We start from the raw sequence: 19,842 nt of genomic DNA on the forward strand, positions 1-19,842 counted from the left end.
CCCCTAGTGACAGAATTTACTTAGGCTGGACATAACTACTTCTTTATACTGTCCTTCTCTCCCACTCACTTCATACACACCACACCAACTTCCAAACTGGGCAAGGCATACTATGAAGATACCTCAGTGCTTCATACTACACTTTGCTAAAGTAGACAGAAAGCAAAAAGCAAGCTGGTGTGCAGCACCTGTAAAACATCTTAAAAAGTAGTTGTAAAATATCTAGAAATCAACCATCCCAATACTCCCATAAAGCAAAAGATGACACCATACATTTTCAAAAAGAAAACCGTGCAGATCTGCTAAAGATCAGAGAACACACAGGCATCAGAACCAGGGAATTCCTATGTCCCAATTAAGGTCACATATTTCCGCCCAGTAATAAACCAAATCTTTGGTATTACCAAGATGAACAAAGACCCTTTGGCAGACTGTCAAAAAACACTTCTTTATAATATTATAACAAGACATTTCCTGTGAAGACAATACTGGAGTTTCCCTCTCAGACATGAGGATTTTTGGGACAAAAAAAATAAAATAAATATTTGGAGGAACACATTTGATTGTTTAAGAAAAAAAAGCATAATTTTACTGATTTATTCATGACTAATAAAATACATGAAGGGTTGTTGGTTTTCTTTTTCCTTTTAAAAATGAGACAGCAAGAAGAAATTTTATCAGCATTTAAAGTTTTTCCAAGTTGAAGATGTGTTTAATTTTTTTTCTTTACAAATTAAAATTTGGTAAGAGCACACCTGTTGTTCGTTTCAGTGGCTAGCCCAGCACAAAACACAACAGCTATGGAGCACCTTAAAACGGGCAAGAAAAGGGCAGAGAACTGGAGGTTCAAATTAAGTGATTTAAAAGGGACTGAAATGCAAGACATTTTATGTACTTATGCCAGGTTTAAGGAACTATCCGGCTTTTACATAAACTTTCCAGCGCTTTATAATGAGGTATAAATTTTGTCACTTACAGTTTGCAACTTACATTGTCAGTTCTGTCCCAAAAAAAGTTCATTGTATTGAGCATATGTTAAATTAATACATTTTAAATACACGTCCCTTAACTCTTTTTTAATACAACCGTCTTACTATGATAAACTGCTCCAGAAAAAGACGTGTTCACACACAACCTGAGGATGTACTGGAATATGACAACCTAATCATCTTTATTTCTACTTCCACTATTTTCTCTTTCAGATAGAGAACAGTTTGCATCATTGACCTAGCTAGAAATTCAGTTATTAGGGAGTACTGTTTCTGTTTCAAAAGTGTTGAATATAATGACCACATGCTGAAATTGTTGGGCGATTTTCAGACAACCGTGTTGTTTAAGACAACCATCTACCTCCAATGGAATTCAGCTCAGGCTTCTCTCCTTTCAGTGTAATGATTTACAGCAGAAACATCGGCTATTTCTTACATTCAACATCTGTATAGCCTGTTCTCCTCAAATAAAAGGCCCCAGCATAAATTCATTTTTTAAAACATGACTGCCAGCCATCAAAGCTGCACAAACAGGTCAAAGGAGCACAGCGCTCTGTACAAATTAGAGCATTTCACTTGTAGTACTTCATTTTTTATTAGTAGTCCCTCAACCATTTTTTAAAATTCAAAGCCTGACTTGAAAAGGATTTTTAAAACAATATTTAAAAAAACAACCAAAAACTATTCTATGTATAGCATTGTTTCCTGCAGATTTCCATTATCAAATAATTTATTTTCCTAGGTCTTTTTCTTAATTTTGAGAAATTATATTTTGTTAAGCATGCTTTCATTCTAAGGTATATAACAGAAAAAAATAGTTAAGATTATGGGAAAATATTTTTAAATTCTACTATTTCGTGCCATTATTTTAAGTGACATTAATAATTTCATTATTTCAAGATGCTTCCTTACTCACTCATTGCCATCTTCATTTTGAGTATATTGCATTCACCATTCTACCAAATCAATAATACAGGTCTTCCCATTTAAAAGCCCACAAAAAAAACTGTATTAATTTTTATTGGAAAAAAGTGATATACCTGAATTGCATAGTTATTGGATTGTTGTTTAGGAAGCATAGCATAGATGACTTTTTGTATGCCACAAGTTTTAACCAAGTTTATACCATTTTAAACTCAACAAGAAAACCCTTTATATGAAAATATTTCAGGCATTTCTATTGAAAACATCCTCCAGCTCCTATGTGGATTATTTATCAAAATAAAGGTGTATATCTCTCATGCTGCCTCATTAATAACGTTATACAGTTGCTAACTGCATTGCAAATTGAAAGTAAATTGTGTTGATGATTTGTAAATAAAGCTATCATGCTTATGCTGCTGACTGTAATAAATTTTTGAAGTGTAAAAACGTTTTGGTAGATAGTAACAATACTTTTTTTTTAATATATTAGAAGCACCTTACAACTCAAGTAATTCCTTCTGGAAGCAAAAATGGGAGGAGGGGTCAATTCTATGTGAGGCTACTTCAGCATTTTCTGTGTTCTCAAAAAAGGTTATGTAGATTACTTGCAAGCTGTGACTGTGATGGAAATGGTTGCAAGGACTTACCTTGCAGCTTGAGCCTATGCAACATTTTCTTACAGCTGGGTCTTAGAAGAACAAAAAACGATCTAATGAATATTCTCTTTCCTTCAAGTGACAAATTGCCTCCATGCCCTGCCTAGACTTTTAGTTCTTATTAATGTTTCTTAAACAAACAATTTTATTTTAAACAGTAGCCATTCACTACCTCAAATGTGTTAATTATGTCCTATTTTTGTCTCATCACTCTTCCTGCCTCCTATCCCCATTTTCTTTAGGCAAAAATGACTGAGTCCAAGAAATACTTCTACATCTGTAACAGTAGCAAAAACAATCACCAGGAGGATGGAACAAAACAGAAGGAAGGCAGAAAATACCGCAGAAATTTTTAGATCTCTGACATTGTATACATATACTAAAGAACACGTCCTCGTGTTCTGGGATGTGACGTCAGGTGCCTGAATCAGTGAATAAATGTACAAAACCGCACGGTGCAGAAGGTGTACAGTGCAGAACCAGCTCTAATGGTAAATCCATCTTCAAAACAAAAGCTGCAGGGACTCTCAAAGGTTGGCCTACAGACACAGGAAAAGGATTTATACAGAGCCTAGCTGTAAGAGGGGGTCCAGATTATTTCCCAACTGTATCAGCAATATTACAATATGCATGCTGCTAGACATCTTGTGGATAGCATAGTTAAAAGAAAAAAAAAAAAGTTCTTGATGCTTAGTATGAAGCATAGCCATTAAATCAAAGCTAAACTGCGTGCAATGAATTTCAGCCTCCATAATTAACTCTCCACCCCTAGTCCCTCCGGGAACAGAGCTCTCCAGCCAGCTCCAATCACAGCTTTAGGTCCACTGCTGGTTACACACTGCAGGCTATCTTCTACCCCACAAAGACACAGTTAGGTGTAACGCCAACATAAAATGTGATTATTTTTTTTTTGTCCCACAAAGCTGGGACAGAGGCATATGTGTGAAAAACGTTCCTCCTTTTCCAAGCGATAACTTCTAGTCACTTGCAAAAGCACTTCAGTATCACTTCCTGAACAGTGCTACAAGCACTTCTTACAGTACCATGCAACTACAGCTGAACCACTAGCGATTTAAGTGTGCCCAGCCCATACAGCACAGACCAACCTGTGCTCATATGATCAAGTACTCTAAGCCTCCAAAGCAGTCTGGCCACATGCAAACTGCCAGTCAGGAATGCTCATAGGCCCTGCCGATTCCTGGACTGTGCCCAGAAACTTTTAGAAGTACCAGCTATCCCAGCCCAAACTGTACCAGGAACAAGCCTAACAATTCAGCAGTACAGATGACCAAGCTGCAGTGCTCAGGGAATATTCCCCGGCATTAAATAGGGCCACTTTATTTACTTGCACAGATACAGCCTCAGTTTGCTATGAGGAAAAGAGCATCAACTCCAGATTAATAAAGTGGAGAGCAGAAGATTACCTTCTATTCTCTTTTGCTCTCTCTTTCAACTCAATATGCTAATGACATTCAGTTGTAGAAAGCCACTTCCATTTATTATGAATGTAATAGAAATAGATAACACTCTATATACTGTAATAAGCAACAAATTTATGCAAATGACATGCAGTAGGATATGAGACAATACAAGCATTGTGCTGTACCAAGCAGTCGAACACAGAAATGATGTAAAGGAGGACAACATGAAGAGCTGGAAGCAAATTTCTACAGTCCTCTGAGAACTTTGTGTTTTCAGACTAAATGTATCTTTAAGGAGCTGACAGCTCTTTTGAATTTCAGCTGAGTTTGAATTTAAGTTAAAAATATCAAAAGCTACTTAAGCCCAGGCTTTAAATTATCTCATTCTCCATATATAGGACTCAAGAAGGTTGCCAATTTTCTGAAGGGGAGCTGAAAATGCAGTGTCAATTTCTTGGTTTAGAGTTGTAAGACACATTAAAAATAACTAAAAGATATAACAATGTTAGCTATCAGAAAATTAACAAGGAACAAGTAACAGCCTTGGATTGTGGACTAGAACATTTCCCAATTATTACAGAAGCAAGACGATTTTTGGCTTTAAAATGCTAACTAGCTACACCACACCCTTCCATTTGATTGGGGTTTAAAAGTTAGTGCTGGAATATGAGAAAAAACACTGCTTCAGTGATAAATTCGTATCAACTCTCTCTCTAGATCTTTAACATGATTCCACCTTTTTTTCCTATTTCAAAGCAGATACAAGAAATGCTCTTAGTTCTAATCAAAATCAAAAGGAAACCCACAACAACAAGAAAAAAGGGTAAAAGCAAGCAGGTTTCACATTTTGTTTAGTTAATGAAAAGGTCAGCGAATTCAGACACACACATTTTAAAGCAGAACTTGTGTTCTATTAGGAAACAGGTTACAACATGCAGCAATAAAAAAAATTAAAATATATAGATATTAGTCATTCATTAACTACTCTGGCCATTACTTTCAGTCATGAAGAAGCAGGATGCAACTAAGAGCATCAAAATAAGATAGACTGGAAAAGAAAATAGCCTTAGAGCACTGTCACTTATTGAAGCAGCATGGTGACTTCATGCATGACATGCATGATCACAGGGTAACCCGAGTTACCCACCATCAGCAATAACCATTGCCTATGTACAAGAAGGTCCTGGAGAGCGTCAGAGGGAATGCAGAAGTCCAAAGCCCAAGTGACGCAAGCCCAAGCAAAGCCCAGTGCAACAGATCTGGGCAAAATTTGCAAAATATTTACGGTCTCGGAAAACTTAAGCTACCAAAACAAAAGGCATAAAGCAGTCTTGCACCAGTAATTTGAGCTCCTCCTTTTTTTAGTCATATTCCAAACAAAACAAAATTTTTTTTTTGTTTTGGACAAAAACAGGTGGACAGGTGGACAGCTGTTTTTCAAAACCACATACAAAGTACAAATATAACCTCCCTGAAAGTATGCCTACTTTAAATTGAATAAGTAATCCCCTGCAATTTTCTATCTCTGCTTCTCTGACGCTAACTAGAGAAGGCTTTCCTTACCCACTGATGTCAAGCTACTCAGCTCTGCCTATGAAATAAAAAAAAAAAATAAAATCTATAAATATAAAGAGAACGAGGTAGGCCAAATTAATTTATTCTGGGCTGGATCCTCACAGTTCTTTAGATGAATTTTTCAGACCTGATGTTTTATATTTAGGTCTGTCACAGGGGATGAGGCACATACTCTTTAGAGACTATCCCTTTTCTTCATAGGAAAATGGGCCAACAATACTGTAAAGGCCCACAGTATCAATGATACAATCCATGTATGTGATCTTAAAGATGTATGTGTATGCAGGACAGTGATGTCTAAAAATTCAGAATGGAAAACACTTGCAATAACAGTAGAGCAGAAGTTGAGACCCATCTTAAAGTTAATAGATGTAATTTGAGATCAAGTCAATCCTTACAGGCACAGAAAAAAGTCCAAGAAAACATTCATAGTCATACAGCATCTTATGAATATAACCTGTCCAGCAAGGATTGATTCAAATGGTCCAATCCAAAACTTATTAATCAACTATTCCACGTGACAGTGATATAGTCTGGTAAGACATGCTGCAAAATCTATTTGCTAATCTAAGATACAGAACATCGTCTCCCCTGCTTCAGCTGAGAAAGTCCTGACATCATAACACTGAAGTTATAAAGAGTGAGAACATACCCATAATAGCATGTATATCTGAGGGTAAGGAACCCCAAAATGACACTCAGATTTTTGATTTTGATGTGCTGAGGCTACTGTAAATGTTTCTAGACTGAAGGAATTTTATTCATCTTCACTCTTTCGTATGCAATTTAGGAGCGGGGCCAACAGAATCTACTTTAGCAGAAAAGCCACAACTGAACAAAGATGTTAATTTTGCTTTTCACATACGAGCTTTCAAGGGCAGACTTTCTGTTGATTAAAAACAAAACAGAATTGGGAATAAACGTGCAGGTGCTTAGAACCAGCCAAAAGGATGATTCATTCAGCTTGTGTTCAAGGCCACACACACATCTCTCTGAGGCATATCATCTTAGTTAACAGAAAAATGTAAAAGCCACTAGTGAAGATAAATAAATAAAGCAAGCACAAAACTATAAAAAGGGGAAGGGTGTTTTTTCATGTAATATAAAGGAACAATTGCTGTTCATACCAAACACTGTAATAAACAGTGAGACAGGACACATGCATATTATTTAAGTTTTTCAGGCTTTAGGTACTTCCACATGCAAGTCCAATCTCATAGCTGCAACATGTCAGAAACATGGCACGTTTTCAGAAATAAACAAAATGGCCATATTGAACTTGATCACAGCTGCTGCAATAAGCAGATCTCACTATTCAATGCTAGCACAGTCCTGCCCAACAAAATCTTTCTTAAGCCAGCTGCCTGCTAAAACCAAATAAAACGCCAAAGGCATAAAATAAAAGCCCCAAACCCGGCCCAATCTCCTACGAAAACTCTATCAGCATCCTTCCATCCAATGACTACAGAACTCGCAGACCGATATGAACTTGGAGACTTAGATGAAGTTCAGACTAATTTTTCAGTAATTTCAGTTCCCAAAAGACGAGTCTAACTGAAGTTTTACACACAACATGGCTAAGATCGGAGAAAAAACACTCCAGGTTAAAAACTAACCTTGAAACAATCTGCTACCTTGGAAGCACCATGAATATGAACTGCCATTCTGTGTCCAGCCATGCTCTGGAAATACTTGCAGATGAATTAGGGAAGCTATTTGCAAAGCAGAAAGAGTAAGGAATGGTCCTCATATTAGATTAAAAGAAGAAGAAAATATCACTACTTTATGACTGTGGTGCGATTACACAGAGGAATTTAAACTGAATGTTCATCTGCAAGTAAGAACAATCAACATCTGCATACAGCTTATCTATGTAACAACTTTATTTATTTAGGACTAAAAAAAAAAAAATCATCCTTCCAAACAAACACACGCTGCCGAGTTATTTCAGAAAGTTTGCATGTCCCCAGTATCAAGTTTTTGTTTTCACTTGTAAGACATGCAAAAATCATAAGGTTGATAAAAGTAATGCAGATTGTGAATGTGCAGGCTCACCACAACATGCATCCTTTCAATATTATTTAACAAATTATACTGCCTGCCTATTGTAAAGAATGTGCTCTGCGTGTCTAGTAAGCACCTAACAGGAAAACAGAGTGAGCGCGTATGAGCACTAGCAGATTGAACGGTCAGAGAATGTTTCATTTCATTGTTTGTGAAACAGTTTATTGATTTCCCTCAACTTGTTATCAATATTCACCTTAATCCTTTCTTGCCTACTCCTGTTTAGCCTTCATATTTGAAATGTATCTGCATAAAATTATAGCTGCATATGAATATACAGCATAGAATTGCAGAATGACTATATAATTATTTCTATCAATTAACTCAATGCTTCAGTTACTTAAAACTAAAAACATTGTATTTTGGGGAGAAAAAAAAATTAGTGTTATGCACGGTAAATTGAAAATCATCTTGATTCTTTTTTGTCTTCCAATAAAGCCTTCTTTGAAGTTTGCAATTATTCACAATAATTCCCCGAGAAGTTTTCGGCAAAGAAATCTTGGTATAGCCAGAAAGAATGACCTTATTCGATGACAAACTGAACACAGCAGCTGTGTTGCTGGCAGAAGATATATAGCATGCACTCATGGTGGTTTCCCTCCCTCCATCATAATCCATTATATACTGATACAATTATTGCACAAAAAGCCTTTTTCTTATAGCATTCTCTCCTTTTCACGTCTGTCTCACTCTGGGTTGGAGAAAAAAAAATAATCTTGTGGATGGAATGCTTGCCACGTTTTAAATATTTCATGCGAAAATGCCATTTACACCCACAGCCACTGCTGCCGCCTCTTTCTCCCCCCTCTTACACCAAGACAAGGGGGAGAGGCAGAGAGAGAGAGAGAAAGAACAAACTGAAGGATTTTTCAAGAGACTTAAATTGGAACTTTATTATGTTATAATTTTTAGAATTAAGCATGTATGCCAGATAACAGATTTCGAATTTGTCTTAAGAATTCTCAAGACAATTGAAAACTTAAATTTCACAGGGAATGTACAGAGGCGTGAAAGTGTCACAAACTCATCTTAGAAAGGAAATGTCTCACAGTTCAAGTTTGTGACTACATTTGCTTTAAAATAAAAAAAAAAAGAAAAACCAAAAGAGAAGCAAGAACAGTAACTTAGTTTGATGAAGGGTTGGAAAGTATGTTGCAATCTTTTACTTCCAAACAATACTGTTGTGTAATTTTTCTAAACTTTTTCAATTAACATGTAAAACAAACAAACAAAACCCTCCAAAACCCAAAACATAAAACCTAGTGCCACACTGAAGATCTTGCATATTAAAATAAACTTATCTGTGTCATCTATTTCCTTTTCAGCTATGCTCTGACAAGGAGGTAAAAATATCATCTGCCTGTCTGCCCCTTTCCCCAACTACTTTTCCTGGCTGGAAGTAGTATAAAACCCAACTACACTGGGAAGTCAAATGTGATGAAAAGCAATTATGATACTTTTAAAACAAATAAAAAATGGAAACATCTGTTTACAGGGGTCATGTGTGTTCACTGACATGAGTCATCAGTAACCCTCATTTCTCCCTTCAGAGCACAAAATAAAACACAATCTTCCCGATGAATATTTATAAACAAGGATAGAAATAATTAGATAATGTGTATGAATGGAAAGGAGCTCTTCCTAGCACACATTTCCAATGGACAGACATGAAAAGAGAACCCGTGTCACTTGTTCTATAAAGTTTAGAAATAAAGAACTTTTAACACACTGTCTTGCTTCTGAACAGTCTTGCAAACCCCTCAATTGTTTAAATGTATGGTGGAAGTGCACCAAAAAAAGAATCACAGTTATTCTTTCACTTATGTTAGTAAGCCAGTGCTGAAGAATGGGGCGGGAGGGGAGAAGGCCAAGAAATTGCAAATGTCAGTAACTGCTCCTAATAAGACTTGTTTTCATACCCTTACTGTTTCCTCACTATAAAACCATCCTGATTCATTATGATAATACTTTTCACACGTGACACATCACAGTGCAACCTCCACGTACAGAGAAATCCATATGAAACCTTGAAACCAAGATTCCTGTGGTTTTTTTGGTAGGCAGCCACTTCTAATCAAAAAGACAATGTAATCTTTCAGGGGAAAAGATGCAAGAGTAATATCATCACTCAGCTGTTTACAACAACCTCTGTGCACTCTCATATTTCTTAGATTTGCCTCAAAGACAGTCATCTTTTTGTCTGCTCATGGCCTTTTTGGTTGAGTGCTTTTATGGTTGCATCTTAGAAAGTCCAATGAGGGTCACGGCACTTCTGAAAATGATAATATTCAGAGAGACACTGAATGAATATTCATACCTGCATAAAGCTAATACACTATGCCAAACCAAATTAAAAACCTTATCAAGTCAAGCCCAGAAGTGTGAAATTCCTTGACCAACATGAATATAATTTATTTCATACTTTTGAAAGCCCGAGGCAAAAATTTGAAAGTCTAAATTATTATTTTCCTCATGAACATTATAATCTCGATTTAACTGATGCATTGAGGTACGAAAACTAAGCTTGCGATCTACAAAAAGTTTTTCAAGAAAACACAGTCAGAGATTTGGATCCTGCTGAAGTCAGTGCAAGCTGGGCACTTAAATACTTTCCTGGATTTTACCCTTTCTACCATTCAAAGCCTATTAGTCATGGGATGTATTCCTCTTATCAAAAGGAACAGACTGCTACACATCAGCTATCTATGGCAACTGCTGTGTGTAAATACCTGCTTGTACATCCTGTGGGTCAGTCTGCCCACTGCGGTTACTGTGCACGCACAATAACCGGATGGGTAGGATGGCTGAAGGGAAGCTGAGGACTGAAGCTGTAACAACCAACCACAGGAGTACTTAATGCTGGCATATGTTCCTGTAGCCTTAAGAATACTCTTGTGCTGAATACTCTTAAGATTTTGTTTAACTGCACTGGCATTAGACCAAGCTGCATATTTATTTTTTTTTTCAGTAGGATTTAAATGGGCATTTACTTAAGTTTTGCAACTGTTTTAAACATTTTCCTTTGCTTGGTAGAGCTAAAATATACTTGAGGAAAGATTCATTGAGAGCTATTCTAGGTTTTACACAGGAAACACAAAAGATTGAAAGATTTTCCTACGCTAGACAAAAATTTAAGTAAGTTTAAATTTAGACGTTTGTTTGCAGGACAACTATAAAGGTCTCAAAGCACCTACATATTAACTACCACATTCAACTAGGAGAACGAACCAGCAAGCCTGAATCTGCCTATAAGAATAAAAATTATAATGCTAAACATCATTACAATATCATTATCACACATTATTTTTACTGGAAATGGAAATACACCATAAACCTCTATTAAAGGATAATCCCATAATTACACAATGGCCAAAGAGTGACGGATTTCCAACATTGTCTTTGGAAAACAATCCTGAACTACACGCAGCTTCCTGAAGACATCTGTGGAGAAAAGGGGCAAGGGGAAAAGAAGGAAGCAATAATTACTTTTGCACAAAATGTCCCTCTTTACTAAAGGTGGTTTTGTATACTACCAAACTCACCTCCCAAGAAAACCTTAATACAAGAATGTAAGGAGACATGGTGAAACTACTTCATTGTATGCAAGTGGTAAAGCCCAGGTGCAGACACTTGGCATTCTCCCTCTGCAAGACTAAACTAATTCTGGAACAACACAGCACAGAGGAAAATGAGCGGTTTATCTCAAAAATGACAGGAAAAGGAACATCATCAGAAGTATTACAGTTTCTTGTGGGTTTTTTTTGTTCGGTTTGTTCTTTGTTGGTTTTGGTTTTCTCTTTTGGGTTGGTAAGTATATCTTGACACATGGTTTGGAAAACCATTCCCTTGTTTATAACCACGGAAAACGCCTATAACAAATTGCAATTAAGATCAGAAAAACCATGCATAATCTTTTTTTCTTAAATGCCTATAATCTTTTAGAATTTCCTTTTGTTTCTCATTTCATATTTTGACCATCAAATGTTCTGTTCCTGTCCTGAATTAATATTTATCTGTACCTGTTCTTTCTCTGGTCCCACACAATTTTTTGAAACTCAGTTTCTTTCTTTCTGACATGTAGACCTAGGGCCTGGTTCACCTCTCTGTACTGAGAAGGATTTAGCACATCTGTTTCCTTTCCTTCTTCCTTTAGTGGCTGGTAGCTCTGGTTGATTTAGACAGAGACTCTTCTCTTAGGGTATTTCTTTATTCTACTATTCTGTTTATGCACCAACAAATCCACTTAGAAAAAAAAAAGTCATCATTAAAAAGAGAAAGCAGACTTCCCTTTGGAAAGAACTGCACATCTGTGAAAGCAGATGAAAATTCTCAGCTTAATATTAACGCGAAGTATTCAACCGCCCAGTAAGAAAACAAAAGCAAGAGGCCCAAGGATCTGGGCCTGACCGGTGGTCCCATTGTAAAATGTGGCATTCAGCTTATTTGGAAAATGAACATAATAATTGCCTAGCTGGCTGAACTATTTCAAAAATATCACATTTTGTAAAAAAATGTATATAACTTCTAAAGAAAGACTAAGAATTCAGACCACTACTATTAAGACTTCTAAATTAAGCTTATAAATTACCGGATCATCATTAGAAACAGTGTATAGCTTCATACTTCACCACAGTTAGGAGACAAATAAAGAAAACAGAACTCTGTCTCATCTACTTCCTCAAATCTTTTAGGTGAGAGAATAATCTTAAATGACAGTCAAAGACTATCCACTTGTACCTGAAACCATCTTCCGAAACCAACCACTACCCAACAAGTTATCTCTGCTAAGAAGCCAGACATCAACAGTGATAGGTTCTTCCTTCAGTAGTCAAAAATCAGTTTTGTATTTAATTTAGCAAACTTTCCTCTTTTCAGAGATAGGAGGAGGCTTACATTATTTATGTAATGCCAATCAAGAAAGCTTACATATATTGTGAAGAGAGAATTACCTTTTAAATTCAGCCCTAAAAAATATGCAGATAATAACACTTCTTAAAAATAATTTATATTTTTGACTCTGTTTGTGCCAGCGTTTTGAAGGGAAAAGCACTTCCAGTTTCAGTGCTATTAAAAATAATAATAATAAAAAAAAAAGAAGTGAAGGCATATCATCTGTCACATGGGCACTGCAGATTTTACTAATTTCGTTCAGTTCCTCTTCAGTGTACTGTATTGCAAGGTCTGCTCTCCCCAAATTAAAGTGAGAAAGTGCCTTCCCATCTTTTTTTTTTTTTTTGAAATTAAAAAAAAACAATAGAAGAAATATTAACACGAATGTATTAGGAAAAACAAACAAGGTGGGCAACATGTTTTCCCATTTTGGCAAATAGAAGTAGAATACGGGTGGGAGAGAAAGCACTATTTTTATACATAGAACAATAAATCTGAACTTTTCATCCAAATATTTGAAAGTACTTACACATGTGTGACTTAAGCCTGTCACAAGTACCTGTGAAGTATATGATCAAAATATATAGGGAATAAAATGCATTGTGTGTAGTCATCTCTGGAATGCAAGGGACCAGGACCTAAAGTAAGCAATATTAACATCTGGAAGAAATGGTAAGAATTACTCGGAGAAGCAGACTTCTATCTTTGAAATCACAGGTTTTAGGTAAAAACTATGATTTGCAGCCTTCTTGCTATTGTTTTATTGTCACAGAACCCCTAACAACTGAAGAAGCCTTTTTATATGTCCATCCAGAGGACAAAAAAAAAAAAAAAAAAAAAAGGACAGTTTACTAAAAGACAGCATTCTGCAAAAATGAACCTGAAGGCAGATACTTTAATCTACTTTTCATCCTCAACCAATACACCAATCACGTATGATAACAGTTGGCAGGACATCTTAAAGGAAAAAGTAATCCAAGGTCGCCCCATGAAAGAAAGCTTTTACTGGACGACAGAGTTACCAAACCTCCTCTGGCTGCAGATAGCATCATTGCTGTAAGGAAGCTTAGAAATTTCAAGCTCAGCACTGAAGAAATTATTCAAAACATGGAATTAGTACAATAAACTTCATTCATACAGTGTAAGGGGGCAGACAAATGCACAAAAGCAAGATAAGATTGCAGTATTCCAGCAGTCCTCTTCTCAAGGACATTTAAAGTATGCTTTACTGGTTCTACAATCACCAAGAAAGGTAAAAATCTCAAGAAATTCACTCATGACTCCGGGCCTTTCAAAACACCAGTCCATCCTTAAACTTTTCTTAGCTCACGAAGAAGGTCTGCCAGAGGCTCAAGAATCCAATGGTTACATGAAGCAGAACTGGACATCCTTTCAGCCAGCATCAAACTTGAGTAAGGAAACCATGGACCATTACTTAATTTTATACGGCCAGTGAGCTTGTGTTTCCCCTTCAGCGCTTTTATTGGATAAAACTGTATTGTACAATAACAGAAGTCTCACACGGTGTCTGAAATACCTACTCAGCCCCAGCAAGGAAGCTCCACTGTTTATATCGCATTTTACATGATTTTTCAATTGCACTTGAACTTAGTAACAAGAAGAACAAAAAAAATTACACTCTGTAGCCAATATTTATATTTTCCATTTGGCAGGTCTGATAATTTTTCATACCGAGTAGAGATAAAGCTGACTTGGCAGACTGTATTTATCAACATTTCATCTGCTAAACCATTCCAGATAGAAAGCCAACCCTATTGTCAACAGTTCTAAGAAGCATGCTCCTGAGTGTATGATGAGAAAAAACTCACGAAGAACATAAAACCCAAATAAGCAAGTACAATAATATAAAGGAGGTGGGGGCAGGGGAGGGAAATGGGACAGGACCCAAACCCAACAGCAGTTCAACATTTAAAGATTTGTTATTTGTAATCCCTAAAATGGAAGTTTATCTAGTGCTAAGTACTTTAGAAAAGACAACTTTATTTTTAAAACACTAAATACACGCTTCCTGAGTTCCCAAAATCTCTTCCACTCTATTGCACCAAGCAGGAAATGTAGCACAACCAAAAATTTGATTTATTGTTGTGGTAATTGCCAAATTTGATGTTTTTTCAAATATTGCCTCTCAAAAGTAAAACAATCGCACTCATCACCACCAGAAATACATATTTCACAGGACTGTCTTAAGTGATACTTTCTGTGAAAAACAACACAATTATAAAGGTTGGAATTTCAGGACCAATTGTACTGACAACAGACGAAAACGAAGTAAGATAGAATTCTGAAGACAAAAGAGCAGTAAAAACTTATTTTAATGCCAACAGACACACGTGATTGTACACATGCATAGAGAAATCTTTGGATAGCTTTGCCATGCATGATATTTATGTATTTGTAGTAGATTTAATAATTCCTTCTTTATTAACAAAAATTTGCAGTTGTATCCTGTTTTTATACCAAATCCTTCAACTTTCTTAATCAAATCTTAATCAATCAGACCTCGGATCTTCAAACTAGGAGTCTCCATTAGTTATAAGAGATTTCTGATGCTTTAGCAAGGAAAAGTGCTCGGAACTATACACTGTAAGTAAAATTTACTACTGTTAAAGATGTGATTACTTCATTGTTAATCCTGTCGGGAGCATCACCTCGACAATCTTCCTTTCACCTCAGAGCTTTCTCCTCCTAGAACCTAATTCCTCTCCCCTCCTCCAGAATTCTCATTGTTTAAGCTATTAATCGCAACTAATGATTGCTACCAAAGCTGACAAATCTAATGAAGGTGTTGCATCAGTTGATGAACAAGGGTATTACAGTCCTACTGCTTCTACTTAAGACAAAATGACTGAGTACTGTGGTATTAAAAACAAATAAGAAAAAGATGGGGACAGAAAAGAAAACGAAATTTTGTCTATCCTATGTCTCAATCTCTTCCTGTAGATGTGAATATAAAGGACAAAACAGGATGGGAACACAGACATGAAGAACAGCATCACTTACCATTTCCTGAGACGCATACTTCGGATCTTCGGGATCAACTGACCAGTAGCAATAATCAAAGCTGAAGGCCACAGTCTTTTCTCTCGAGTCCCAAGTCCCATCAAGCCTACTGTCAACCTGACAACAGAAAGAAATAAAGACAGAAGACCAATTTACTTTTAATCTGAGCAAAAAGTAAGTATTTATGAACTAACAGGAACTTTATCTAAGATCTGTATTGTGGAAGAGGAATGGCAAAGAGTTTATCCTCTTTATTCAGTTTTCTTTGATGCTCAGAGTGAGGCGGAGACATCCATGACAGACCTGCTGAAGAATTTTTGCTGAAGGGTTTATTTATTACAGCTAAGGTCCTCCAGGCTATATACAACAAACATTATTTAGTGAACCTTCATAACATCTATATTAGCAGGAAAGTTCTATAGGCCTTTTTATCTTTTTCTGCCATTTTTTGGTTTCACCAAGAACTGCATCACAGAAATTATGCCCAAAGTGAGAAAACAAACCCAATTTCCTGACTGCATTGTTGAAATGTAGGTCTCTTCCCCCATTTCCCCTTTGCTTTGTCATGGTTGCAGGCTAATGCTTCTGTCACTGTGACTGCACACTACAAACCTAACCTTTAGGGGTTAGTAATAATGACAGTAAAGCCTTTCTAGCATAATAGTCAGAAATGGTGGCTGAAATTTTAAGGAAATCACGCAAGCCTTTCTGTATAATCTTGCCCAAGTGATTTGTAATAAGCCAGATAAGCTTATGAACAAAGAACAACACATTGCTGTTCTACTCAGCAAACCAAAGAGCCAAAACATTACACAAAATTAACACCATCCTCACAAAATTTTTGACCTGATCGGTAACTTTATTGTAAACTTGACATTTGCAATAACATAAGCAGAAAAAAAGGGTTTGTTATAATTTGGTACCTAAACAAACCGCTTCACTAACAGTCCCAAAAACTAGGGGTGACCGTGCTTTTGCCTGATTACTGGGTAAAGGGTGCTGTAAGCACTGAACTCTGACACCAGGTGTGAGGCTTACAGGGAAAATTAATTTACAGGCCCATCTGGCAGGTTTGTGGGTTTTCTTGGTTTTGGGTTTTTTTTGTTTTTTTTTAAAAAACAAAGTGCAAAGCAAAAGAGGACAGAAATAATTTTAAATTCTCTTTGAAATAAAGAGGTTTCGTGTATTTTAAACCCACATGATTCTAAAAGTTGTCACATTGAGCTAAGTACAACCAAGGTTTCCTTTAGGCAGAACTAACATCTCAACGAGCCTACTGATCATCTTCAATAATGATGTTTTCGTCATGTTGCGATTCAGAGATTTATAGGCAATTACCTTTTCTCAGGTTTTCTACAGCAACAGGCAGGAGACAGCCTGGAGCACTGCCTTCCCATTGCAACATGTAAAAATAAAAAAAATAACACCCCTCCACCTCAGGAAAAGCAGCCCCTGATCACAGAGGTGATGACCCTTCTGGTGAGAGGGGGTTTGTTTCGAACTACAAAGCGCCCCTACCCAGAGGCAACAATGTGAACATTAGCATATAAATATTAATTTGTACACTAACTTGGATTCACCAAAGGCTGTCTAACTTTAGTTTATGCATAAAGCAAACTCAACCCCCCCTTACAAAACTCACCAATTACGAAGCCTCACAAGAGAAAACATCCACAAGCCAGCCCTCGCATCTCCAAACAACCCTCCGCGGCCTGCTACGAGCAGCCCACCCCACTCCTGTGGTTTCCCCAGGCAGCCCACAGCTCCTCATTAAACAAATAGAACATAATTAAAAAAAAACCAAACCAAACCCTCTAGGTCTAACCAGGCTCAGCTGGACCCAGTTAAGCAGCTGCACGACTGAGGCCTCCACCTGCTGAGGGAGGTCCCCCCGTAGGGCAGGCAGCCCGGGAGGCCCAGGTCCCCACAGCCCTGCCTGTCACAAGCGTCTGTCTGAGAGCTTCATCACATCTGTAAGGAATTGGGGAAAATTATTGCAGAAATTAGCGAGTCTCAGACCCTGCAAATACAGCCTTTGGGAAGGAAAGATGAGGAAAATAAGCAACATTTTACATCCATGAGACCTCTCATACCATTTTTCCTCTCTTCTTTCTTTAGAAAAGAACACTTCTAGTCAAAACAAAAATTATGTATAATGGAAACCAGACAAATAGCTCTACTCGTCTAATTCCATTTTTGCCACTGCTTCTCTTCATAACCTAATAAATTCTTTCTCTTGAACCGACATCCAGAATAACTGGGTTGCTTGCAGATGTACAGAAAAAGGAGAGAAGAAATACAAAATGCATCTATCTCTTAGGATTCCCACAGCAATTGCAGTTATCCCACAGTGCATTTATTTGCCTTTCAAGCAGAAACATGTTTGACAAAAAATTTATTTACACCCATTCTATTAATTTAGCGAAGGACCGTATCAGCTTTAAGTAGTTCAAGACTCTAAACCAGAGGGCTGATTCCCATGCATCCTGGCTCCAGAGCTCTCAGAGAGGACGACAGCTACATTCAGTTTATTCTTATAGCTCTTGGTCTTTTACCAAGGCCTGAAGTGTAGCCGAACACATTTTGCTCCGTTTCATGCCAGTCAGTTGCAATCCGAGTCCAAATATAAGAGGAGAAGAGACACAGGGAAAGAAACTATCCAGATGTTAGTAACAGTAAGATAAGCACAAAATCCTAAACAATTTACTAACAGCTTTGAATGATGGCATGCAGCCAGAGTGCAGCAGCTTTGACAAGTACAGAAAATGCAGCTACATTTTATATCCCCTATCTAAAAAAAAAAAAACAACCCCAAAACCCACAACCCCAAACCAAAACAACACCTGCCACGCACACTTTTGCTGCATTTATTCTAGAGCTGTGCCAGTTAAATTTCTCCCTTAAATATTTTTATTAGAATGATACAATAGCCAAGCAAACACAGAAAAGCATCAGGATTCTTATATGAGAGAGAGAAGACAACAAAAAGCATACCTTTATATTTCTGACTTTTGCCACTTTGTCATCAACTTCTACAATCACTCTTCCTCCTTCTGCACTCTCTCTGGAAACAGAACACATTAAAAAATCCATTTAAAATATGAAGACACAGAAAGATGCACATCAAAATCATAAACCCCAGAAATTTGTGTTTACTTTGACAAATTGCAGATCAGAAAGAGCTATAAAACAGCTACTCATAAGACACTCTGTAACAGGTTGGAGCATTTGCAGAGCTTCAGCCAGGTATCTCTATAGTAAAAGAACAAAACAGGACTGCCGTCATTAAACAGTTTCCAAGAGCTTGTCCTAAATACTTGTTAGGATTTTATTTCAAATTAAGAGCTGTTGTTTTAAATTATGTTTACAAGGAAGTAGAGTGGAACATGGGTAGACTGGCTGTGCTTTGAGAAGTACAAATCCATGTCACAGACCTATTAGCCACAAGTGTTGTCAAGTCGTACCATCCGATTTTTACCACATAATCCAAAGTGTGTGTCGTAGTCCTCAAAAAAGTACTTTTTAGCAAAACAAAACTGTCCTGAAATGTAAATGGACAGGATTGTTCCACAAGTGCAAAGAACCACACACTCATATATACTGCCTGTAAAAACTCCCACTGAACACAGCTGTGATTGACTACTACAGACAACTTCCACTTCCAAAGATGAGTCATATTAGAAAAGAATGATAAAAGCATGAGGCCAAAGAAAAAACAAAACAAAACAAACAACAAAAAACAACAAACAAGCCCAAAACCAATCAACAGTTTGTTTCTGCGCTGACAGCATGAGAGCTACTTGTTAAGGATGCTCTTATTTATAGGTGCGTTTATTCACACCGCCCTCAATAATTATCATGGATTGTTTTATACATAGCAACATAGAAATGAGGAAGACAAGGTCAGCAGACTACTTATCTGACAGCAGAAAATAAATGAACAATTCCGTACTGAGAGGCTAAGAACAGAAGAAAGATGTTTTATCTTTTATATTTCTTCTATATTTTGCTTTGCAGTCTGATACTGACAAATCTTGTACGCTACAACTTTACCAGAAAGTTTTATTTTGATGAAGTTTAATGCCTTTGTAAAGCTGGAAGAAATTGGTTGAGAAATAAAATAAATTTTGTCCATAGTGCAGTTTTAACACACTTTGTTTAAAATCAAGCTGAAGGCTCTTCCAGTCTTTATCCCATGTTTTCTTGTACACTCCACAACTGAATACGTTTCTTCCTGGACACCAGCTGAGGTCAGCAGACAGATTGTTGTGATTAAATGGGACAGAAGATCTTGCTCTCAGT

At 36.9% G+C, this 19,842-nt stretch overlaps 1 protein-coding gene across 1 annotated transcript in view; it reads right to left on the reverse strand.

Moving 5' to 3' along the window:
- The window catches only part of STARD9 (StAR related lipid transfer domain containing 9), a 113,484-nt gene that overhangs the window by 80,555 nt on the left and 13,087 nt on the right, over positions 1–19,842 (reverse strand). Inside the window, exons 2-3 of the mRNA XM_063331549.1 lie at positions 18,535–18,604; positions 15,541–15,657 (exon numbers count right to left, since the gene is read on the reverse strand). Coding sequence (XP_063187619.1) covers positions 15,541–15,657; positions 18,535–18,604 — 187 coding nt within the window. The remainder of the gene's footprint in view (positions 1–15,540; positions 15,658–18,534; positions 18,605–19,842) is intronic.

The sequence above is a fragment of the Chroicocephalus ridibundus genome, chromosome 4 (assembly GCF_963924245.1).
Source record: "Chroicocephalus ridibundus chromosome 4, bChrRid1.1, whole genome shotgun sequence".
In the NCBI taxonomy this organism is placed as follows: domain Eukaryota; kingdom Metazoa; phylum Chordata; class Aves; order Charadriiformes; family Laridae; genus Chroicocephalus; species Chroicocephalus ridibundus.